We start from the raw sequence: 27106 nt of genomic DNA, 5'->3' as shown, positions 1-27106 counted from the left end.
AACTTCCTTTTACTGTTGGCCAACAGCTGGTTTCTGTCTCGTTGCAACATACAACAAATTCTCTTCCCACACTAGCACTCAATATCACCCCATCCTCAAGCATTGCCCGAACTCCCCCTTCATCCTGTCACTACCAGCTCTTTGCCTCTCTAACTGATGAATTTGATTCTTTGCACATGATCCAACCAAGAGGAATGCAAATCTACTTCACTACCAAACTCACTAAATAAGTCAGAACTACAAGAAACCTCTTCCACAATAGTGAGATTACCAGTACAGAATGTAGACAATTCCAGCATGAACTATCATCATGAGAACTAGGTAAGAGATTTAACCACAACATAAACCAAATCAGCATGAAAATTCAATAAATTCGTGACCCGATAGTTATACACTTTGTGAAGTCAGAAATAATGACAAAACACCAGACATAAAACCTGGAGAAGTGGAATATTTATTTGGAAATTCTTTAGGCATGACGAACAAAAAGATTTCGAAACCATCAAGTCCTCAGACTGGTAAAGCAGAAACAAGCAATTCCATGATAATGTGGAGAATAATGGTATTGCCCAGTACACACAAATTTAAAATGTTTCCAGTTCAATTCTGTTAAACTTCATTGCAAAATTCAAATTAGACCACTATTGCAGTTTGTGCTCCATTCTGGTTGCCTCATCATCGGAGGGATGTGGTACAGAACAGATTGACTGTATGGTACCCGAATTGGAGAACATATCTTATGAAGATAAGTTGAGTAAACTAGGGCTTTTCTCTTTGGAGCAAAGAAGAATGAGAGGCAACTTGATAAATGTGTATAAGATTATGAGAGGCGTAGATAGTGTGTCACTAAGATGAGTAACTGCAGTGCAATGAAGATGTTGTACAATTTAGGTACTGTGCATCATTGCTGTGAAAATGTATGTTTGGGTCGTCAACGGGTGCCAATAGTGATGAACTAAAAAATAATTATTGGTAATATTCTCATCCATGTGGTATGATGCGAGCTTCAACCAACCCAAAATGTCAACAACTCCTCTCCTCCAACAGATGCTGCTCAATCCACTGAGTTCTTCCAGCAGGTTGTTCGATGGTCCAGATTCCAGCATCTGCAGTCCCTTGTCTCTTAAGTGGCATTTCACGCTTCTGACTTGTTTCTTTGTAGAACAAAGAAGGGATTTTATTTACACCTATTGAATATTGAAAGACCTAGATAGTGTGTACATGAAGAGGAGGTTTCCTATAGCAGAGAAGTCTAGGACCAGAGGGCACAGCCTCAGAATACAAGGACGTCCCTTTAGAACAGAGATGAGGAGGAATTTCTTTAGTCAGAGGGTAGGAAATCTGTGGAATTCATTACCACAGGTAGCTGAGGAGGCAAAATCACTGGGTATATTTAAAGTGGAGGTTTATAGGTTCTTGATCAATTGGGGTTGAGGGGAGGGGGAATAATAAATCAGCCATGATGGATTGGCGGAGCAGACTCAACGAGCTGAATGGCCCAATTCTGTTCCTGGGTCTTTATGAAATGTAGTGGAAAGAATTTGAAGTGTCAGAAGGTCGTTCACATTCTACAAGACTCCTGTTCTACTGTCACAATATTTATTAAACTGACTCAGTTCAGCTTCTATTTGACTATGACATCCAGGATATTGATGGTGGAGGACATGGTGAGGTTATACCATCATGTGACAGGCTTAGGTAATCTGACTCTTTCTAGAGCTTCTTGTTCCATGACACCTCCATGACAGAAATGCAAATTGCCATTTATCAGCCCATGCTTCGATGCTGTCTAAGCTTTGCTACACGTAGGCACAGACTGCTAAAAAAATCATACTAAGCACTCATCTCCATTCCCAGTCATACAAGGAAGGAAAGCCAGTGATGAAACTGTGAGTCAGTGAGTCTTGAATACAAGTGTGCTGGAGCTGGAACTGGAACTGGGACAATTGATCTCCAAAAATCTTCTCTTTCAGCAAGGTATGACTTTAGCTATTGCAATGTTTTCCCCTTGATGGTCATTGAATTGTTTGAGTTTCTTCATGCTAAGTTTTATGACCCTCAACTCATCCCTGGTGGCAGTGATAAAAGTAATTTGAAAGAATAAAATGGAAATATTATTCAAAAATGCATCAACTCAATTAGATAATTTCACATCACATCAGCTTGTATGGAGCATATCTGTGACCTGTTGGGTTGACCAACTTGTTTCTGTAAATACTGTCCTTTGACGTGCTGGCATTCAAGGTCAAAACAAGATGCCTGTCTCTTACATGTAACCTAAATTCAAGCTTATTAAGGAATGCATTATAGATTCAGATAGAGATCAGATAGGCAATCTCATTTCTTTTAAAAGAACATGCACAATGCAAAGCTTGAAGGGATGGGTATAAAGTATGTGCATGAAGTGGGGGGGAGAAAAACACTAACCATTCAGCAATCACATCACCATTAAGGCCTCAACTTATGCTCAGATGACTCCACTGGATGGGCCATGTTGTTCAGCTGCATTACTCCAGACTCCTGAAGCACTAGTCCAAGTTCCGTCTAGGAAACAGAATATCTGCTAGACAGGGGAAAAGACTCAAGAATGTGTGCAGAGCCTCCCTGAAAATTTGCAACAAGTTTTCAGAAGTGTTAGAGCAGCATATGGAATGATATTGAGAATTTTGAGCTCATGCACTGGAAGCACACAGAAGCCCTTCATAAATAGCTGGACGCACCACCTCCATCTACTAGGCACCCACTGGAAAGGCAGAAGAAGTATCTGAATTCTCCTACAGACTTCAATTACCTCAGAACCCACAAAACCAGAGGCAGCAGTCATCATTGATCTTGTGGTAATCCCAAGAATCAGTGCTGCAAAAACTGATCCTTCACCTTTCTGCATTCATAAGGGCCATTTCCTCAAAGCCCCTTGATTCATTCTCCCACCTTCATGTACATCCACCTCACCTTTCATGCTTCTAATTTAGCATACTGCATTTATTGCTCGCAATGTGGTCTCCTTTACAATGGAGAAACCAAGCAACAAACACTTCAATTCAGTCTAAGAGCAGCCCTGAGTGTCTAGTGATTGCACATTATTAAACATCTTCATAAACTGAAGCACCCATAGGGCCATACTTTCATCTCTTATGGGTACACGAGAGTGCAGATGCAGGAAATCTGGAGCAGCACAGAAAACAGTTGGAGGAACTCAGCAGGACAGGCACCATTATAGATGTGTGCTACTCCTCCTATGATAGTTGGGTGTCGGGAAGAAAACCTCACGTTCAACCTTCTGTAATAGAAACATAAAAAACCTACAGCACAATACAGGCCCTTCGGCCCACAATGCTCGGCCAAACATGTACTTACTTTAGAAATTACCTTGGGTTACCCACAGCCCTCAGATGTTTTTTCTAAGTGCCATGTACCTATCCAGGAGTCTCTTAAAAGACCCTATCGTATCCGCCTCCACCATCTTTGCTGGCAGCCCATTCCATGCACTCACCACTCCCTGTGGAAAAAACTTACCCCTGACATCTCCTCTGTACTTGCTTCCAAGCACCTTAAAACTGTGCCCTCTCTTGCTAGCTATTTCAGCCCTGGGAAAAAGTCTCTGACTATCCACACGATCAATGCCTCTCATAATAGACCAACTAATCATTATACTCATTACATCCTCAAGGAACAGTAAATTTGTCAAACAGGACCTCCCTTTGCTGAATCCATGCTGTGTCTGCCTGATGGTTCCATTTCTTTCCAGATGCCCCTCTATTTCTTTTTTAATGATAGCTTCAAGCATTTTCCCAACTACAGATGTTAAACTAACTGGCCTATAGCTACCTGCCTTCTGCCTACATCCTTTTTTGAACAGTGATCTTTTTCCAATCTGCCGGGACCTGCCCGGAGTCCAGAGACTTTTGATAAATTATCACCAAAGCCTCTACTATAACCTCTGCCATTTCTTTCAGTACCCTGGGATGCATTCCATCAGGACCAGAGGACTTGTCTATATCTAGGCCCACAAGTTTGCTCAGCACTACCTCATTAGTGATAGCTATTGTATCAAGGTCCTCACCTCCCATTGCATCCATATCATCTCCCTTTGGCACATTAGACATATTCCCCACCATGAAGTTGGACACAAAATAGACATTCAAGCCTCTGCCATTTCCTCATTCCCCCTTCTTATCCTCTAACATAGAACATAGAATAGTACAGCACAGTACAGGCCCTTCAGCCCATAATGTTGTGCCGAACCGCAAACCCTGCCTCCCATATAAGCCCCCACCTTAGATTCCTTCGTATACCTGTCTAGTAGTCTCTTAAACTTCACTAGTGTATCTGCCTCCACCACTGACTCAGGCAGTGCATTCCACGCACCAACCACTCTCTGAGTAAAAAACCTTCCTCTAATATCCTCCTTGAATTTCCCACCCCTTACCTTAAAGCCATGTCCTCTTGTATTGAGCAGTGGTGCCCTGGGGAAGGGGTGCTGGCTATCCACTCTATCAATTCCTCTTATTATCTTGTACACTTCTATCATGTCTCCTCTCATCCTCCTTCTCTCCAAAGAGTAAAGCCCTAGCTCCCTTAACCTCTGATCATAATGCATACTTTCTAAACCAGGCATCATCCTGGTAAATTTCCTCTGTACCCTTTCCAATGCTTCCACATCCTTCCTATAGTGAGGTGACCAGAACTGGACACAGTACTCCAAGTGTGGCCTAACCAGAGTTTTATAGAGCTGCATCATTACATCGCAACTCTTAAACTCTATCCCTCGACTTATGAAAGCTAACACCCCATAAGCTTTCTTAACTACCCTATCCACCTGTGAGGCAACTTTCAGGGATCTGTGGACATGTACCCCGAGATCCCTCTGCTTCTCCACACTACCAAGTATCCTGCCATTTACTTTGTAAGGGACCTACTTCACTTTGGACACCCTTTTCCACTTTATATAATTCTAAAAACTTTTACTATCCATTTATATATTTTGTGCTAGTTTATTTTCATAACTTATCTTCCCTTTCTTATTGCTTGCTTAGTGGCTCTTTGTTGCTTTTTAAAGTTTTCCCAATCTTCCAGTTTCCCATTACTCTTGGCAACTTTGTACACACAAGCTTTCTGTTTGATTCCTTCCTTTACTTCCTTGGTTATCCATGGCTGGCTCCTCCCACCCCTACTGTCCTTGCTTTGAACTGGAACATACTTTTGTTGAGCACTGTGAAAGTCTTTCACTGCTCCTCAACCATCCCACCATACAAGCCTCCAACTCCTCCCTCATCCGGCTGTTGTCTCCTTTGTTCCGGCAGAATACCTGGTTTTAGATTAAACTTTTGCACCGTCCACTTGTATGAGAAACTCAATCATGCTGTGATCACTCTTTCCAAGAGGATTCCTAACTACAATATCATTAATTTTACCTGTGTCATTGCACAGGACCAGATCCAAGATAGCACATTCCCTTGTAAGCTCAGTAACATGCTGTTCCACAAAGCCATCACATATGCATTCTGAAGTCCTCTTTAAGACTGTCTCAACCAACTTAACTCACCCAATCTACGTGTTAGAAGTTAAAAGTCCCCCACAATAACTGCTGTTCTACTCTTACATATCTCAGATATTTCTCGGTTTATTGTCTGTGCCACTGTCATGTTATTATTCAGTGGCCGATAGACAACTTGCACCAGTGATTTTTTCCCCCTTTACTGTTCATATTCTCTACCCAGATGGATTCAGCATTCTGTCCCTTAGATCTTATATCGCCTTTCACTATTGCCCTGATCTCATTCTTAATGAAGGGCGCCACCTGACCTCCTTTACTTTCCTGCCTATCCTTCCGTACTATTCCATAGTGGGCTATTTAATTCCCAATCCTCTCTACCCTGCAATCACGTTTCTGTAATAGCCACTAAATCATACCCCTTTATACTGATTTGGTCCACAAGTTCACTGACCTTGTTTCGAATACTATGAGCATTCAGATCAAGTGCCCTTACACTCATGATGCTTTTAAAATTTAGTAATCGTTGTCCTTTTGCACTTGACTTTTGTCTTTAACTTTTGCTTTTACTTTATCTTTGGCCACATTTTTCTCTTTTTACTTTATCCATACTTCTCCAACTTGTTGAAAGCCCTACCGGCAGTCCTAGTTATGCAACTCCCCAGGATCCAGGCCCATCATGGTTCAAGTGGAGCCCGTCCCAATGGAACAATTCCCTCCTTCCCCAATACTGGTGCCTGTTTCCCATGAATTTAAACCCACTTCTCCCACACCAATCCTTGAGCCATGCATTTAATTTGCTAATCTTCTTGATGCTGTGCCAATTTGCACGTGACTCAGGTAGTAATACAGAAATCATCACCTTCTAGGTTCTGCATTTTAATTTAGTCCCTAGCTGCTCAAATTCCCTCAGCAAAACCTCTTTCCTTGCTCTATCTTTTTCGCTGATCAACCACATGGACAACAATTGGATCTTTCCCCTCCTACTGTAAATTCCTCTGCAGGTCAGATAAAAGTTGGGAAATAGCATGGATTCAATAATAAAACTTGGAAAATTCCTAATTATCAAGTTTCTTTTTTAATGATACAACACCGAGGAAATAATCTTGGTAACAAGTTGAAATGGGCAGGATCATTGCAAATTACCATTTCCCACACTTTCTTATCACAGACAGGGGAGGACTGAGATATTAAAAGCGCCACAGAATTAATGATATACGTACCGAAGACCATACTACCATCCTAGCAAAAATATTTCAAACTGATGCATTGCTGATTTTAATAATGTTCTATCCACAAAAACATCAGATTTTAGATATCACTTCAAACTCAAGGTAACATCAATGTTCTTATTTATCATTTAAAGAAACACATCGATCAATTTCAAATTTTCAGGTACAACATCTGTGTCCACTCTTTCAAAACATAAAGCTCTTCAATTGACCATGATGCTAGAATACAGACACTTAGCAACACAAATAAAAGACAATAATAAACAAACTTGAAGATTGGTTAAATATCCGATCTTTGAATGAAACCAAAAAACAGTTTCAGGTGTGTTGGAGAGAACAGGGTATTATATAACTCCTTAAGGCACATTTGAGGATCCTTTTATTGAGAGAGCAGGAATAAAACCTTCAAATTTATTTAGTAAATGTCAAAATATACTATGTTGCAACTCATTTTCTTGCAGGCATTCACAGTAGAAAAAAAAACAACAGAATCCATGGAAAACTGAACACGAAGACTGACAAACAACCAATGTGCAAATACCTAAAGTGAAATAAACAAATTAACAAATGAATAATGCTGAGAACGAGTTGTGGAGTCTGAAATTGAGTACATAGGTTGTAGAATCAGTTCAGTCAATCTGAGTGAAGTTCTTCATGCTGATTTGAAACTGATAAATGTTTATGAACTTGCTAGTGTGGGACTGAAGGCTCTTCGAACGCCTTCCTGATGGTATCAGCAAGAAGAGCATGTTCTGATAGTGGGGGTTCTTGATTGTGGATGCTGCGTCCTTGTGGCAGCACTGCCTGTAGATATACTCAATGATGGGGAGGCTTTGCCTGTGATGTACTAGGATGCATCCACTACATTTTGTAGGCCTTTCCATTCCTGGGCATTGGCATTTCCATACCAGGTCTTGATGCAACCAGTCAGGATACTTCATTCATCTGCGCAAATTTCTCATAAAATAAGAGCCAGTCATGCCTTGTTTGTAATGGCATTTACGTGCTGGTCCAAGGATAGACCCTCTGATAACGCCAAGGAATTTAACTTTCAATTGTGCACGAATTTAGAACAAAGAGTTAAAGACTTGATGTTTGTTATTCCTTTTTTTTTAAAAAACCTACATAGTTCATCCAGAGAATGATAAGTATTTCTATTTTAGGAATAGCACTGATGGTAATATATTTGTAACATTTAAGATCTCTTTACTGACTATGTTCCAAACTTGTTTCCCCCTCAGTTCCCAGAGAATGTACTAAAAGTAGTACATAGGAAATAGAAATACCAAAATTGGTCTCTAATCGACAAATCAGCTTTCCACAAACTACTAAGTATTGCACAGAAATCTCAACATCTCCTGACATCACAATATACCCACATTAGTGGAAGTTGCTGCAAGTAAAAATGTAAAATTAGATACTGATCACAAACAAGAGAAAATCTGTAGATGCTGGAAATCCGAGAAACACACACAAAATGCTGGAGGAACTCAGCAGGCCAGCAGCATCTATGAAAAAAAGTACAGACGATGTTTCAGGCCAAAGCCCTTCGGCAGGACTGAAGGAAAAAAGCCGAAGAGTAGATTTGAAAGGTGGGGCCAGGCGATAGGTGAAACTTGGTGGAGAGATGAAGCAAAGAGCTAGGAAGTTAATTGGTGAAAGAGACAGAGGCCACGAAAGAAAGAAAAAGGGTGGGGGGGGGGAAGCACCAGAGGGAGGCGAGGGGCAGGTAGAAAAATGTGAGAGAGGGGAAAGGAGATAGGAAATGATGGGGGGGGGCGGGGGAGAAGAGGCATTACTGGAAGTTTGAGGAACTTCCCGCACCTCCCAGTTCTACCTCCTACCCAAAATCCACAAACCTGCTTGTCCAGGTAGACCCATTGTTTCAGCTTGTTCCTGCCCCAAAATCTCCAAACCTGGATTCTGTTTTATCCCCACTTCTTCCTACCTACATTCATGACACCTCACATGTTCTTGAGCTTTTCAAGGATTTCAGGTTCCCTGGACCCATTATCTTATTTTTAATAAGGATGCCCAGTCCCTACACACCTCCAGTCCCCACCAGGAAGGCCTCAGAGCTCTCCGTTTCTTTCTGGACACCAGACCCAATCAGTTCCCCTCCACCACCACTCTCCTCTGTCTAGTGGAACTTGTTCTCACCCTAAATAATTTCTCCTTTGGCTCCTCCCACTTCCTTCAAACAAAAGGAGTAGCCATGGGCATTTGCCTGGGACCCAGCTATGCCTCCCTGTTTGTCAGCTACGTGGAACAGTTTACGTTCCAAGCCTGCACTGGTCACCATCCCCCACGTTTCCTGTGTTACAACAACGACTGCATTGGTGCTGCTTTCTGCACCTGTGCTGAACTTGTCGATTTCATCCACTTTGCCTCCAGCTTCCACCCTGCCCTCAAATTCACCTGGTCCTTTTCCAACACTTCCTTTCACTTTCTAGATCACACTGTCTGTCTCTAGAGACAACTTATCCACTGATGTCTATTAAAAACCAATGGTCACTCAGATACCAGGACTATACCTCATCCCACTGTGCCACTTGTAAAAACTGCATTCCTTCTTCCATATCCACATCTGCTCTCAGAACGAGGCTTTTAATTCTAGAATGAAGGAGATGTCCTCCTTTATCAAAGCAAGGGGCTTCACTTTCTCCCCTATCAACACTGCCCTCAACTGCATCTTTCCCATTTCATACATGTCTGCTCTTACCACATCCTCCCGTCACCCTACCAGGGATAAGGTTCCTCTTGTCCTCACCTACCACCCTGCCAGCCTCCGCATCCAGGACATAATTCTCTGAAACTTCCGCCACCTCCAATTGGATCCCACAACCAAACACATCCTTCCCTCCCCCCAACTCTCTACTTTCCGCAGGGATTGTTCCCTACGTGACTCCTTTGCCCATTCGTCCCTCCCCATTGACTTCCCTCCTGGCACTTATCCTTGCGAGCAGAATAAGTGCTACACCTGCCTCTATGCCTCCTCACTCACTACCATTCAGGGTCCCAAACAGTCCTTGCAGGTGAGGTAACAATTCACCTGTGAGTCTGTTGGGGTCATATACTGTGTTCGGTGATCCCTATGTGGCCTCCTGTATATCGGTGAGACTCGATGTAGATGAGGAGATGGCTTCACCGAGCTCCTATGCTCCATCCGTCAGAACAAGCAGGGTCTCCCAGTGACCACCCATTTTAATTCCACTTCCCATTCCAATATGTCCATCCATGGCCTCCTCAACTGTTGTGACGAGGCCATACTTAGGTTGGAGAAACAAAACCTTATATTCAGTTTGGGTAGCCTCCAAGCTGATGGCATGAACATTGTTTTCTCAAAGTTCCAACAGTGCCTTCCCCATTCCCCTTTTCCCTCTCTCATGTTATCTTCTTGCCCACCCATCGCCTCACTCTGGTGCTCCCCCCCCCACCCATTATTTTCTTTCTTACATGGCCTTCTGTCTCTTTCACCAATTAACTTCCTAGTTCGTTCCTTCATCCTTCCTCACTCCCCTGCTTTCTCCCCATACCCTTTGATGCCTTGACTAATCAAAAACGTATCTATCACTGCCTTAAATACACACAATGACTTGGCCTCCACAGCCGTTCTTGACAAAAAAGTCCACAGATTAACCACCACCTGACCAAAGTAATTTCTCTGCATCTGTCCCTCTTGCCCTGGACTCCCCTACCATGGGAAAAAATCTTTGCCATATCTAATCTGTTCAGGCCTTTTAACATTCGGAATGTTTCTATGCGATCCCCCCTCATTCTCCTGAACTCCAGGGAATACAACCCAAGAGCTGCCAGACATTCCTCATACGGTAACCTGTTCATTCCTGGAATCATTTTTGTCAATCTTCTCTGAAACCTCTCCAACGTCAGTATATCCTTTCTAAAATAAGGAGCCCAAAACTGCACACAATACTCCAAGTGTGGTTTCACGAGTGCCTTATAGAGCCTCAACATCACATCCCTGTTCTTATATTCTATACCTCTAGAAATGAATGCCAACATTGCATTCGCCTTCTGCACCACGGACTCAACCTAGAGGTTAATCTTTAGGGTATCCTGCACAAGGACTCCCAAGTCCCTTTGCATCTCAGCATTTTGAATTCTCTCCCCATCTAAATAATAATCTGCCTATTTATTTCTTCCACCAAAGTGCATGATCATACACTTTCTAACATTGTATTTCATTTGCCATTTCTTTGCCCATGTTCTCTATTCTTTGCTCTCTGTTTCCTCAACACTACCTGCTCCTCCACCTATCTTTGTATCATTGGCAAATTTAGCCACAATTCCATTAATCCCATAGTTCAAATCATTGACATACATCGTAAAAAGCAGCCATCCCAACACTGACCCCTGTGGAACTCCAGTGGCAACCAGCCAGAATAGGGTCCCTTTATTTTCACTCTGTATTTTCTGCCAATCAGCCAATGCTCCACCCATGCTAGTAATTTCCCTGTAATTCCATGGGCTCTTGTTAAGCTACCTCATGTGTGGCACCTTGTCAAAGGCCTTCTGAAAATCCAAGTACACCACATCTACTAACATCTCCTTTGTCTACCCTGCTTGTAATTTCCTCAAAAAATTGCAGTCGATTTGTCAGGCAGGATTTTCCTTTCAGGAAACCATGCTGGCTTTGGCCTATCTTGTCATGTGCCTCCAGGTACTCCATAATCTCACCCCTAACAATCGATTCCAACAACTTCCCAACCACTGATGTTAGGCTAACAGGTCTACAGTTTCCCTTCTGCTGCCTCCCACCCTACTTGAATAGCGGAGTAACATTTGCAATTTTCCAATCATCCAGTAAAATGCCAGAGTCTATCAATTCTTGAAAGATTACTGTTCGTGCCACCTCAATCTCTCCAGCTACTTCCTTCAGAACCTAAGGGTGCATTCTATCAGGTCCAGGAGATTTATCCACCCTCAGACCATTAAGCTTCCTGAGCACCTTCTCAGTTGCAATTTTCACTGCACATACTTCACTCCCCTGACACTCCTGAATGTCCAGTATACTGCAGATGTCTTCCACTGTGAAAAGTGATGCAAAATTCGCATTCAGTTCCTCTGCCATCTCTGTGTCTCTCATCGCAATATCTCCTGCGTCATTTTCTCTCGGTCCTATATCTACCCTAGACACTCTTTTACCCTTCATATACTTAAAAAAAAGCTTTCAGTATCTTCTTTGATTCTAGTTGAAGAATGTACAATGTATGGTTAGTAACTTCACAGATAAGACCACAAGATATAGGAGCAGAATGAAGATTTTTGACTCATCAAGTTTGCTCTGCCTGATGGATCATGCATAATGGTTGATCCATTTTTCCCTCTCAATCCCAATCTCTTGCCCTGACCAGACAAGAATCTATCAACCTAAAGATGGCACCAGAGGGTGATTTCTCGCAGCTCATCAACATAAAAGTTAAATTCTTCCTATTCTAATGTCCCTATTTTCCTTTTCCGACTGGGGTCCTATTGGGATCTTTGATCTACAGCAGCACTCAAACACTGCGGTTCTGCATGACGGCGAGTTCCCGTTCTTGGAGCTCGCCAATCAGCCTCATTTTGGCATGTCCAGGTTCGGACGACTTCGAAGCCTGCGCAGTTCTGAGGACATGAATTCTCATCAGTGTCACGTACTGAAGTGCAGCAGAAAGAAGAATATAGGGAGTTAGGAAGGGAGTTGAAAAAAAGGACGACAAAGGTAGTAATCTCGGGATTACTGCCTGTGCTACGCGACTGTGAGAGTAGGAATGCAATGAGATGTAGAATAAATGCGTGGCTGAGAGATTGGAGCAAGGGGCAGGGATTTGGGTTTTTGGATCATCAGGACCACTATTGGCACAGGCAGGACCTGTAGAAAGGGGACGGGTTGCACTTGAATCATAGGGGGACCAATATCCTGGCAGGGAGATTTGCAAGGGCTACTAAGGTGACTTTAAACTAGAATGGTTGGGGGGAGGGAATCAAATTAAGGAGAATAGGAGAGGGAAGGTTGATGCAAGGGAAAAAAGAAGAAGAAGATAACAAAGTTGTTTGCTCAATTAAGGATAAACAGAGAGTGGGAGGTGGAGAGTTTCTTAAATGCATCTATTTTAATGCTAGGAGCATTGTAAGAAAGGTGGATGAGTTTACAGCATGGATTGATACCTGGAAATATGATGATGTAGCTATTAGTGAAATGTGGTTGCAGGAGGGGTGTGATTGACAACTAAATATTCCAGGATTTCATTGTTTCAGGTGTGATAGAATAGGAGGGGCAAGAGGGGGAGGTGTTGCATTGCTTGTCAGAGATTATATAACAGCGGTGCTCCGGCCGGATAGATTAGTGGACTCATCTAGGGAGGCTATTTGGGTGGAATTGAGGAATAGGAAAGGTGTTGTGACGCTTATAGGGGTGTATTATAGACCACCTAATGGAGACCGAGAACTGGAGGAGCAAATTTGTAAGGAGATAGCAGATATTTGTAGTAAGCACAAGGTTGTGATTGTGGGAGATTTTAATTTTCCACACATAGACTGGGAAGCCCATTCTGTAAAAGGACTGGATGGTTTGGAGTTTGTAAAATGTGTGCAGGATAGTTTTTTGAAGCAATACATAGAGGTACCAACTAGAGAAGGAGCAGTGTTGGATCTCCTGTTAGGGAATGAGACAGGGCAAGTGACAGAGGTATTTGTTGGGGAGCACTTCGGGTCCAGTGATCACAATACAATTAGTTTCAGTGTAATTATGGAGAAGGATAGGACTGGACCTAGGATTGAGATTTTTGATTGGAGAAAGGCTAACTTTGAGGAGATGCAAAAGGATTTAGAAGGAATGGATTGGGAAAATTTTTTTATGGGAAGGATGTAACAGAGAAATGGAGGTCATTTAAAGGTGAAATTTTGAGGGTTCAGAATCTTTATGTTCCTGTTAGGTTGAAAGGAAAGGTTAAAAGTTTGAGAGAGCCATGGTTTTCAAGAGATATTAGAAACTTGGTTCAGAAAAAGAGAGAGATCTTCAATAAATATAGGCAGCTTGGAGTTAATAAGGTACTCAAGGAATATAAAGAATGTAAAAAGAATCTTAAGAAAGAAATTAGAAAAGCTAGAAGAGCTGTACTATTCTATGTTCTATGTTCTAAGATACGAGGCTGCTTTGGCAAGTAAGGTGAACATAAATCCAAAGGGTTTCTAGTTATATTAATAGCAAAAGGATAGTGAGGGATAAAATTGGTCCCTTAGGGAATCAGAGTGGACAGCTATGTGCGGAGCCAAAAGAGATGGGGGAGATTTTGAAAAATTTCTTTTCTTCGGTATTCACTAAGGAGAAGGATATTGAATTGTGTAAGGTAAAGAAAACAAGTAGGGTAGTTATGGAAAGTATGACAATTAAAGAAGAGGAAGTACTGACACTTTTAACATAAAAGCAGATAAGTCTCCGGGTCCGGACAAGATATTCCCTAGGACTTTGAGTGAAGTTAGTGTAGAAATAACAGGGGCTCTGACAGAAATATTTCAAACGTCATTAGAAACGGGAATAGTGCTGGAGGATTGGCGTATTGCTCATGTGGTTCCATTGTTTAAAAAGGGTTCTAAGAGTAAACCTGTCAATTAACGGCCTGTGAGTTTGACGTCAGTGGTGGGTAAATTGATGGAAAGTATTCCTAGAGATGGTATATATAATTTTCTGGATAGACAGGGTCTGATTAGGAACAGTCAACATGGATTTGTGCGTGGAAGGTCATGCTTGACAAATCTTATTGAATTTTTTGATGAGATTACTAAGAAAGTTGACGAGGGTAAAACGGTGGATGTTGTCTATATGGACTTCAGTAAGGCCTCTGACAAGGTTCCACACAGAAGGTTAGTTAGGAAGGTTCAATCATTAGGCATTAATATGGAAGTAGTAAAATGGGTTCAGCAGTGGCTAGATGGGAGACGCCAGAGAGTAGTGGTGGATAACTGTGTGTCAGATTGGAGGATGGTGTGTAGCGGTGTGCCTCAGGGATCTGTACTGGGTCCAATGTTGTTTGTAATATATATTACTGATCTGGATGATGGGGTGGTAAATTGGTTTAGTAAGTATGCAGATGATACTAAGATAGGTGGTGTTGTGGATGATGAGGTAGGTTTTCAAAACTTGCAGAGAGATTTAGGCCAGTTAGAAGAGTGGGATGAAAGATGGCAGATGGAGTTTAATGCTGAAAATTGTGAGGTGCTACATTTTGGTAGAACTAATCAAAATAGGAGATACATGGTAAATGGTAGGGCATTAAAGAATGCTTTAGAACAGAGGGATCTAGGAATAATGGTGCATAGTTCCCTGAAGATGGAATCTTATGTGGATAGGGTGGTGAAGAAAGCTTTTGGTTTGCTGGCCTTTATTAATCAGAGCATTGAGTATAGGAGTTGGGATGTAATGTTGAATTTGTATAAGGCATTGGTAAGGCCAAATCTGGAGTATTATGTACAGTTCTGGTCACCGAATTATAGGAAGGATGTCAATAAAATTGAGAGAGTACAGAGGTGGTTTACTAAAATGTTGCCTGGGTTTCATCTCCTAAGTTACAGAGAAAGGTTGAACAAGTTGGGTCTTTATTCTTTGGAGCGTAGAAGGTTGAGGGGAGACTTGATAGAGGTGTTTAAAATTATGAGGGAGAGTGATAGAGTTAACGTGTTTAGACTTTTTCCATTGAGAGTAGGGAAGATTCAAACAAGAGGGCATGGGTTGAGAATTAGAGGACAAAAGTTTAGGGGTAACGTGAGGGGGAACTTCTTTACTCAGAGAGTGGTAGCTGTGTGGAATGAGCTTACAGCAGAAGTGGTGGAGGCAGGTTGTTGTTTAAAGATAAATTGGATTGATATATGGACAGGAAAGGAATGGAGGGTTATGGGCTAAGTGCAGGTCGGTGGGAATAGGATAGGGTAAGAGTTCGGCACGGACTAGAAGGGCCGAGATGGCCTGTTTCTGTGCTGTAATTGTTATATGGTTATATATAGGAGATGGAACATGGAAAACAGTGAATGTGGCTATCAGAGGGCTCTGTGTTTGGTAATCAATCTGCTGATTCTTGAGTCAGGGAACTTGAAATAAAAAGCAATGCTTCAAACTGTCTAACATTGAAGTAGCAACTGTTATGTCCCCTGCCGCTGTGGAAAGAGTGATATCTGTCCCTCCCTTGTTAGTGAGAGAGAAAGCCTGTGGGATGTTGAAATAATAGAATGAACAAACAAGAGAAAATCTGCAGACACTGGAAATCCAAGCAGCACCAACACACACACACACACACACACACACACACACACACACACACAAAATGCTGGAGGAACTCAGCAGGTCAGGCAGCATCTATGGAAAACAATATGATTGACATTTTGGGCCTAGACCCTTCATGAGGACTGGAGAGAATTTAAAAAAAAATCAGATACTGACTTTGTAATTGCTTGCCTAGTCTGCCTAGTTTCCTATATAAAAAATAAAATTCCTAAATGGATCACAGGAAAACACTGTAAAGATTCAGTAGGTTAAGTAGCATCTGTGAATTAAGAAATGAAGTTTAGAGTCTCAAATTAAAAGCCTTTCTTCAGAATTAAGAAACTTTAGAAATTAAATTTTAAGTTCTAGTGAAGGGGAGAAATGGGGAGAACAAGGGGAATGGTTGTGACAAGATGGAAACCAGAGAAGACTGAATGGCACAAATGGGGCCCATGCCAGCTGAGAAAAGGTAGTGATGGCCTGTAAACTGTAGATAATGTCTCAAGAGGATATCAATATGAGGAAATGAATAAAAACAGAAGTGTTGTGTTGGGGGGGGGGAAAGAGATAGAAAGTAACACTGGAATTGAAATAAAACTGAAAAACACTGCCTAAAGCTGAAAATGTGAAATAAGCAGAATGCTGGAAATAGCCAGCAAGTCCAGTAGCATCTATAAAGAAATAAACCAGTTAACAGCACAGTGATAACCAGTACCGGCCAACTCTGCTACACCCTGACAAAAATATTGACCTCAAAGCTAAGATCCAAGGATTACAAAATACTTAGGTGGTACATGTGGGTGCTGGTTTTTGGTTCCAATGAAGAACAAAACAAATTTAATGCAGGAGCCAAAAGACAGAAGTCAGAGTGGGAGCAAGATAAGAATTAGTGTGGCAAGCAAAAGGATGGTCATGATCACATCTTTGAAGACTACACAATGGAATTCTGCAAAGCAATTTCTAACCTAGATTTGGTTTTCAAAACAGGGGGATGACCACATCCATTCTATAGAATGGAGAACAGAACATTGGACATAGCACAATTGCTACTTCATGTGGAAAGAGTGCATGAATTAAGTATGTGTGAAGGTGCGGGGGGGGGGTGCTGAAAGGTCAGATCTGCATCTTGTACAATTGTACGAAAAGATGCCAAGAGAACTGAAGTGGGTGCCATCATAAATGCAAGAGTGAACCAGAGCATCACTTTTCAAGAAGAGCTTCTCCCCTACTGCCATTGAATGGAAAATGAACCACCAACACAAACTCACTTTGTTTAGCTCTTTTTTGTACATATACATATTTCTTAATGTAATTGATAGTTTTTTATTATGCATTGCAACGTACTGCTGCCACAAAACAATAAATTTCAGGACATTGTCAGCAATATTAAACCTAATTCTGATTGAATAGATCCATTATGACTCTGCAGGAGAGGTGAGAAATGCAAACTTAGTGGCATCATGCAGATGGTGGCAGAAAGTACAGAGAAGGAACTGCTGTAAGATCAGTAAAGTCCGAGGTAATAAGTGGCAATTTTTTGCGGAACAGTACAACAGCAAGAACAACTTCAATACCTTTTCCCTGTACTATACCCATATTATTTTGCGTCTAATCATCAACTGAGCATTCACAGCCATTAAGTAATGTGAAATTCTTAAAAGGTTTTCAGCTTTCTAAATCAGCAAGACCCAACCTTTATAAATGAAAGTCCCATTTTCACATTTAGCAAAATATACCCATACATAAATGTCTGAAGACATTGTAAGCCACTCCCTAAGGAGATGCGGCTATCCCAATCACATAGCAGTTGGCATGCAGTGTATATTATAGACAATAGACCATAGGTGCAGAAGTAGACCAATCGGCCCTTCGAGCCTGCACCGCCATTCTGAGATCATGGCTGATCATCTACTATCAATACCTGCTTCCTGCCTTGTCCCCATAACCCTTGATTCCCCTATCCATTAGATACCTATCTAGCTCCTTCTTGAAAGCATCCAGAGAATTGGCCTCCACTGCCTTCTGAGGCAGCGCGTTCCACACCACAATTCTCTGGGAGAAGTTCCTCCTCAACTCTGTCCTAAATGACCTACACCTTATTCTTAAACCATGCCCTCTGGTACTGGACTCTCCCAGCATCTGGAACATATTTCCTGCCTCTATCTTGTCCAATGCCTTAATAATCTTACATGTCTCAATCAGATCCCCCCTCAATCTCCTTAATTCCAGCGTGTACAAGCCCAGTCTCTCTAACCTCTCTGCGTAAGACAGTCCGGACATCCCAGGAATTAACCTAGTGAACCTACGCTTTACCTCCTCCACAGCCAGGATGTCCTCCCTTAACCCTGGAGACCAAAACTGCACACAATACTCCAGGTGTGGTCTCACCAAGGCCCTGTACAAATGCAAAAGGATTTCCTTGCTTTTGTACTTATTATATAATATATTATATTATATTTTAACTTATTATTTATTAATTTTCTACGTAAATTCTCGACTTTACTGAAGTCTTTCTCAGACTTCTATAACCTATGGTAGCTCTCCATCCCACAAGCCCTCTAATCACATTGCCGTCTTGAAACCCACAAACTGGTAAGTCACTTGTGATCCCAAAGGTCTACCTAGGGAGGATGTAGTTAAGTATTGCAAAAAAATAATGACAGTTGCCTTATAACACAAGGTGCTTCCCCATGACATCTAATGTAGGGAGTCATGCTGAAGCAGCAATTCACTTGTACTATTTGCACTTTAATGAACTGCATTCAATGCACCAGACGTGCACTCCTCTCTGTTGTGATAAAAATGTAAACTGATTGACTACTTTTCAATACACCTCCAATCAATCCATTGAGTGCTCTGAGCTTTTATTGCCTATCATTTTAATTCGCTCTCACCTGTATCTGTGGCCGAGATAGCATTCAAAAGCAAGCTCAAAGAAGAGCATTGCATCTTCTATCTAGACACATTGCAGCCATTAGAAATCAATAAACAAATCAGCAAACTGTTTGAACTAGCCAGATATAACACAAGGTTGTCCACATATAACATCAAAAGCAGCTCCCATAAAATGCTGGAGGAACTCAACAGGCCAGGCAGCATCTATGGAAAAGAGTAAATAGTTGATGTTTTGGGCCAAGATCCTTCATTGGGACTCATATAATATCAACTTAGTTTTTCCCTCTCTACATGTGCTACTTGATCTGATGAGCATTTCAGCATTTCTCATCATCAGAATTTTCAGAAACTGCTGTGTCCTGCAAGTCATGGTTCCAACTTTTGTTTCATTTTTGCTACGTTGCCCTCATTCCTGTCCTTATACTTACACTTCACTGGGCAGATCAAATGATATTAACATTCATCACTCTCTTGGGGTAGCATCAACAGCATTTATATTACCCACACAAACTTGGTCTCATCCTGCTGCAAAATGTTTCCTTTATTCTGTCCAACCCTTCCCTCTTTGCAAATCTAGTTCATTCTGATAAATATCGGAAACCAGAAACATGGGGGGGAAAACTGAATTAACGATTGCTCCTGAACTATTGAGTCACTCCAGAATTTCCTTTTTCTCCAAAAAACTGAATAATGGTTGTGAAGGTGAGCAGTCACGATACGAGAAGGAAATTGATACAATTACTTAAAATCAAAGGTATTCACAGAATCTATTTCCATAGGCAAGGATGTCAAAAACTAGAGGATATAGAAGACGGTTGACAGAAGAATGTTTGAAGAAAGAGATGAATGTCTGACCAGCTGAAAGCTTCCACCATTTTCTATTATTATTATAGCAAGTTGTGTTGGGGCAAAATGCAATGCTGAGGTATTACTGCAGGCAAATTCAACTGTACCACTCATAAGAAAGTGAATGAAACTCAATGAAAGATTTCAATACAAAGCTGATGGTGAGAATTAAAGCAGCTAATGAAATGTGAAGTTCTTGACATTGGTAGGTTATCCTGAAAGAAAGATGTGAGGAGCCAGCTTCTTTAAAAAATATATTGCTCTCCCACCGCCTTCAATGACCTGAAACAGTACATTATACTCTGAATGTAACAACATACTCCGAAGACTGGTGCATTTTACATAAAATATTAAGATTTTTGAAACTCCTATCCACCTTCGATGTTGCCCTGATCTACCTAATTAAGTTTCTGCTAAATCATTACAACAAACAATGTTAGAAATGGAGGAATCTCACCAGTGATAATGCTATTGAACACTAATCTAAAATGCTTTGACTTGTCTTGCTGGAAATTGTCAGACAAGAAACAGCACTCCGTGGTCAAGCATGTGTCTGAAGGGCATTTAGAACATACAGTGAATAGTTCAGTTGGAGCTGATGCTTTCTCAGAAAATTCAAACAACAAACAAGCATTCAACTCAGGGAAGGTGTATATTTATTTTTTAAACACACATTTAAGGTGTTGAGTTCTAGCTGGAACCAAGCACTCCAGATTCAGATAGCTGGGTGGTGTTATTTGTGCCCTAACATCACGCATAGTGAAGCCCACTGAAAGCTGCAGAAATTATGAATCCAAAACTGATGCAGTGGTCCTTCCTTCAAGCCCACTCTCAAGCTGCAACTCAATTTCCTGGCAAAAATTTGAGAAACATGGGTTCAAAATGATCAGAGTATACTCAATGCACAATCCCATGCAAACACACCATTAGGACAGAATGCTGGAAAACTGTCAACATATTAAGCAACATCAATGAAAAGTGATAATGTTTTAGGGTTAAATTTCTTTGACAGAACTTGACAAGAGAAAAAAGGTGTTGTAGATAGTGTAGAGGATTGTCAAAGATTGCAGAGAGACATTGATAGGTCGCAGAAGTGGGCTGAGAAGTGGCAGATGGAGTTCAACCCAGAGAAGTGTGAGGTGGTACACTTTGGAAGGACAAACTCCAAGGCAGAGTACAAAGTAAATGGCAGGATACTTGGTAGTGTGGAGGAGCAGAGGGATCTGGGGGTACATGTCCATAGATCCCTGAATGTTGCCTCACAGGTAGACAGGGTAGTTAATAAAGCTTATGGGGTGTTAGCTTTCATAAGTCGAGGGATAGAGTTTAAGAGTCGCAAGGTAATGATGCAGCTCTATAAAACTCTGGTTAGGCCACACTTGGAGTACTGTGTCCAGTTCTGGTCGCCTCACTATAGGATGTGGAAGCATTGGAAAGGGTACAGAGGAGATTTACCAGGATGTTGCTTGGTTTAGAGAGTATGGATTATGATCAGAGATTAAGGGAGCTAGGGCTTTACTCTTTGGAGAGAAGGAGGATGAGAGGAGACCTGATAGAAGTATACAAGATATTAAGAGGAATAGATAGAGTGGATAGCCAGCGCCTCTTCCCCAGGGCACCACTGCTCAATACAAGGGGACATGGCTTTAAGGTAAGGGGTGGGAAGTTCAAGGGGGATATTAGAGGAAGTTTTTTTTTAAACTCAGAGAGTGGTTGGTGCGTGGAATGCACTGCCTGAGTCAGTGGTGGAGGCAGATACACTGGTGAAATTTAAGAGACTACTAGACAGGTATATGAAGGAATTTAAGGTGGGGGTTATATGAGAGGCAGGGTTTGAGGGTCGGCACAACAATGTGGGCCGAAGGGCCTGTACTGTGCTGTACTACTCTATGTTCTATGTAAAACAAGGTAGTTTTCAGTAGCAAATGTGGGATGGATGCTTAGGACAAAGCAATTATTTCCAATTGGGTACAGCTAGAGTTGCCATGTGCTCAAGATCATATAGCAATCAAGTTGACTGTGGTTCAGTTGAGTTTTAAATTTTATAACCAAGCAGAGTTTTAAATTTTATAACCAAGCAGATTTCTATTGCATGGCACAAAAATTTTCACTATATCAGCCCATCATTGAATATTCTCCAGATATTGTCTAAAAAGGGCCAAATTATTTCATTATTTGAGGAATAGATTTGAGCAATGGAATTTCACTAATGAAAACTTCATGTGACATTATGTTGAAATGAAGGCTATTGATGAAAAAAAAGGATATTAAGAGAATCTGACATATGCTTTCCAAAAGCAAACTTTCATTATTAGTCTGTAGTTTTCTCTTACTTCATATGCAAGATGATGCTTTCCCCTTAAAGGGGAAATTACTCAGTGAATGAAGATTTCAAATTATGAAGGGATTAGATTAAAGCGATTGACTATCCAAATATACAAAGTGCTAACTGGTGAAATGAGAAACCTCAACAGGGTTTCAGAATGAACCCAAGGAGTTGGTGAACATTAGTGAATCTGGTTTATTTTGGAATTGCAATTAAGTACAGTGTCATCAGTGTCAAGATAAAGTGCAGCAAGATCCAGAAAACATTAAGAGTTAATTTGATGAAATAAAATTATCACAAAGCACGTGCCACACAATCTACCATTTTCAAAAGAAAGGACAACCTCAAAACCAAACACCATCACCAGGCCCTCTCAGCACCTGGACAGTAACCAATGAACAAACACAGAGACTAAACCAGGCATAAACAATATGGTGGCTAAAAAGGATTACAGATGCAGATCTCCAGACCATCCAAAACACACAACGAAAATGTGAGCATTTATACACTCCATTTTATGTTTGAATGTCCCAAAATGCTTTGCAGACAAAACCCTTTTGAAATCAAGGCATTGCCATAAAATGGGACATGCAACAGTAAGCATTGTAGTTGCCCAGAAAAAAAGCATCTTGATAACACCCAGAAAATTATTTTAGTGTATATCAAACCACAATTATAGAAAATAGAAATTAACATTTTCAATCTCCCTTGCTCCATCCAAAAGCACCCTAGCACCTTTTAAATTTAAAAAAGCAGTAATTCTCATTACAATACTTTTAGCTGAATCGCCTTCTTGATCATAAGAATACTTCTAATCAGTTGATCTCATTTTAAAACCCAACAACTCAATTTTTCTATGTTGGCAATAAAGAAAAGGTCAGCGCTGAACTGGCTCGGTTGCTGCAGCCGTCAGCCTCCTGGACCGGCTGCATCGCTGAACTAGTTCCGTGCTTGTCAACTCCATAATTTGAAATCTTCATTCACTGCGATTCATGCTCTGTGTTACTTATTTCCTTTTTACTGTTTGCACGATTTGATTTTTTTTAAACACACATTGGGTGTTTGACAATCTTTGCTGCATGTTTTTAAAGTGGGTTCGATTGTAATTGTTTTGCGTCTGCCTGCAAGACGACGAAATTCAACTTTGATAATCAATATACAGTGAACTTTTAACTTGAAAGGTTAAGGTGCCTTATTAGAAAAACATTATCAGAAGTACTTAATTATTCCAAAATACTGTACAAATCAAATTCAAATGGGAATTTGATTAGATTAAAACGTAAACAATCTCACTGATCACTGTTGGTAGAAATATAAAATGATAAATTTCTGAAAACTATCCATTATAAATCTCGGTCTGATACTGTACTTGAAAGTTCACATCTATACACGATCAAGACAGCTGGTGTATCACAAGCAATGCATTAGACTTCACCTACCAGCAAACTTTCGCAGTTCACCTCGCACTTGGGATCCTTTAACATGGATTCAATTTTTTCAAACCGAGCCTCCAAATTTTCTCCAGACGACATCGTGTCCTGATATTTTAAGTTTTGTTCCAATTAAAGTAAACAAAATTGATATAAAATAAGCACTTCCGATATGACACCTGTCCCTTCAGAAGCCTCGAAAAGATGGGTTTAACAATCGTCGCAAACCGCTTCACGACATTGCTTCACCCAACATTTTTTCCCCAACACTCGGAACCATAAAACCTCCCATGAAGTTTCTGAGAATTTTTGCCGCATTTAAAAATAAATAGACTTCCCGTTTCTCTTCAAAACTTAAGAGGGCAGTGACTTATTTACCAAAAAGTATTCTGATCTGCACTTAAAAATATACCCTATATAATATATACATTCATCATCTACGTATTGAAACAGTAGAAATGTGCAATTTTGCCTTAAAAGTTCAACTTGCAGGAAATCACACTTTCAAGCTCCTGTAACAGCCTCCAGTTATATAAGGCCTGAACAACACATCTGGTATCTTGACAGCTTCAGTTCAGGAAAATGAACTTCTGCAAATGTTTCTTCAGACTGTATTGCACGGCGCGCATTTAACATCCTCTGTGTACATCGCTTATCGTAGATCACAAAACCAGCAGCTCATTTAAATTAATTATTAAACTTGTTTCAAAGCAAAAAGCAACGAAGATTATAATTCTCCGGGTTCTTTCTCAAAGACGACAAAAATGCAGAACAATTTTTTTCCTTCCTGAAAATGCAGCCGTCAGTTGCAACTTTCTTTTCCTGATCAACATGTCCGCCTTCCTGTTCAAACACTCACAGGAACCCGGCCCGAACGCACGACGCATGCGCCAATTACGCAAACCCGGCCCGAACACACTGCGTACGCGTCAATTTTCAGCACACTTCTGATACAGCGCGCATGCGTCAGTTGACGGCGCCGGGGAAGCGTGCAGTTGGCCTGGTTGTGGGCGGCGGAAGATTTGAATGGAAAATATCTGTGAAGTACAATTACAGGGAACTGTGTTTCCAGAATAAACCAGAACTGGGGCTAGCCCCTCAAAGTGAAGAACTCGCCCAGAATTCTTTTTTTTTGCGAAGGGCGAAAGTAGTAGAAGCCACGGGAAGCTAATCGACATTTCAGAGAGGAGATATAAGAAGCTACAGATGTTGGAATCCAGAGGGAAAAATCAGCTGCTAAAGGATCAATGCATTTTGACAAAGGAAATGCATAGTCGACATTTTACACCATTAGATATAGGAGCAGATTAAGCCATTTGGCCCATTGAGTCTGATCCATTTGCCTCTCAGCCCCAATCACCTGCCTTTTCCCTTAATGCCCTGATTAATCAAGTATCTGTCGGTCAAGATGTTTCATCTGAATTGAATGAGAGATGATATGCAGAAAAAGGCTGAAAGGAGGGGCTGGGAAAGAGCTGTCAAGTGATATGTGGCCACGAGATTCTGTACATGTTCAAAATCTTGAGCAACATAATGGAAGGGAATAAATGGTCGAAGGTGGGTTCATTAACAGATGGAGACACGTGGAGAAGGTAGGATGAAGACAGTGAAAAGTGCAGACAACAAAGGGCTGCAGATGATGGAATTTGAGACAAAAGGAAAGTGAATAGTGGAACCAAAGGGAATGTAGTTGCTTTTGAGATAAGCTGTGGATGCAATATTTGTCCTTTTACCTCTTCCTGTCATCATGCAGGAAACCATCAAGCCTAGATGAAGCACTTGTACTTTATCGTATGCTAAAACGAGTCCTTTGCCAAACACATTCAATGTTGTCCTTGTGGCCCGTCTTAACATCTATCCCATTCACCTGTCCAAATCCTTTTGTGCCTCATCTATTGAAATACCTGTTTAACACAGTGATTGTATCTGGTTCCACCACCTCTTTGGCAGTTCCAGATATCAATCACTCAAAAAAAATCCCCTCAGATCCCTATTAAACACTTTCCCACACCTTAAACCAGTGCCCTCTTATTTTCAGGAAACAAACTTTGTGACTTATAATGGGAGAATGGATCAGCTCATGATAAAATGGCGGAGCAGACTCGATAGGCCGAATGGCTGACTTCTGCTCCTTTGTCTTATGGTCTTATGGTCTTAAAAGATTCTGACCATCCAGCCTACCTACTTCTCTTATGATGTTATGTACCTCTATTAGGTTAAGCCTCCACCCTCCTTGTTCTAGGGAAAACAAGCAGAGCCTGTCCAAACTCTCCACATAATCAAAATCTTCCAATCCATATAAAATTCCAGTAAATCATCTTTTCATTTTCTCCAACTCAATTATATCCTTCCTATAGTGGTGACCAGACTGCACACAATACAAGTCAAGTCGCTTTTTATTGTCATTTCGACCATAAACTGCTGGAACAGTACACAGTAAAAATGAAACAATGTTCCTCCAGGACCATGGTGCTACATGAAACAACACAAAACTACACTAGACTAAGTGAGACAACACAAGGCTACACTAGACTACATAAGACAACACAAAAACTACACTAGACTATAGACAACACACATCAAAGTTGCTGGTGAACGCAGCAAGCCAGGCAGCATCTCTAGGAAGAGGTACAGTTGACGTTTCAGGCTGAGACCCTTCGTCAGGACCTACACAGGACTACATAAGCCAATAGGCTGGTCCTGGACTTATTTCCTGGCATTTACATATTACTATTTAATTATTTATGGTTTTATATTGCTTTATTTATACTCTATTCTTGGTTGGTGCAACTGTAACGAAAACCAATTTCCCCCGGGATCAATAAAGTATGACTATGACCATGACATGATGCAGCTCTATAAAACTCTTGTTAGGCCACACTTGGAGTACTGTGTCCAGTTCTGGTCGCCTCACTATAGGATGTGGAAGCATTGGAAAGGGTACAGAGGAGATTTACCAGGATGCTGCCTGGTTTAGAAAGTATGCATTATGATCAGAGATTAAGGGAGCTAGGGCTTTACTCTTTGGAGAGAAGGAGGATGAGAGGAGACATGATAGAGTTGTACAAGATAATAAGAGGAATAGATAGAGTGGATAGCCAGCACCTCTTCCCCAGGGCACCACTGCTCAATACAAGAGGACATGGCTTTAAGGTTAGGGGTGGGAGGTTCAAGGGGGATATTAGAGGAAGGTTTTTTACTCAGAGAATGACTGGTGCGTGGAATGCACTGCCTGAGTCAGTGATGGAGACAGATACACTAGTGAAGTTTAAGAAACTACTAGACAGGTATATGGAGGAATTTAAGGTGGGGGCTTATATGGGAGGCGGGGTTTGAGGGTTGGCACAACATTGTGGGCCGAAGGGCCTGTACTGTGCTGTACTATTCTATGTTCTATATTCTATGACTATAAAGTGCACAAAACAGTGCAGGGCAGTTCAGTAAATAATAATTAAGACAATAGGCACAGTAGAGGACAAATTACAATATAATAGTAAATGATGTAGATGTCAGTGTAGTCTCTGGGTATTAAGGAGTCTGATGTCTTGGGGGAAGAAACTGTTGCAGACTCTGGTCGTGAGAGCCCAAATGCTTCGGTACCTTTTGCCAGATGGCAGGAGGGAGAAG

At 41.2% G+C, this 27106-nt stretch overlaps 1 protein-coding gene across 2 annotated transcripts in view; it reads right to left on the bottom strand.

The window, feature by feature from the left end:
• The window catches only part of rock1 (Rho-associated, coiled-coil containing protein kinase 1), a 184861-nt gene extending 160535 nt beyond the window's left edge, over nt 1-24326 (bottom strand). For both annotated transcript variants that reach the window (XR_010019714.1, XM_063062743.1), the window contains exon 1: nt 23489-24326. Coding sequence is in view for 1 of the 2 variants with exons in the window: in XM_063062743.1 (XP_062918813.1) it covers nt 23489-23581 (93 nt within the window). In the remaining variant the exon portion in view is untranslated. The remainder of the gene's footprint in view (nt 1-23488) is intronic.
• Nucleotides 24327-27106: the final 2780 nt, after the last annotated feature.

Source organism: Mobula hypostoma, chromosome 1 (assembly GCF_963921235.1).
Source record: "Mobula hypostoma chromosome 1, sMobHyp1.1, whole genome shotgun sequence".
Taxonomy (NCBI): domain Eukaryota; kingdom Metazoa; phylum Chordata; class Chondrichthyes; order Myliobatiformes; family Myliobatidae; genus Mobula; species Mobula hypostoma.
This window is presented reverse-complemented; position numbering and strand designations above follow the sequence as displayed.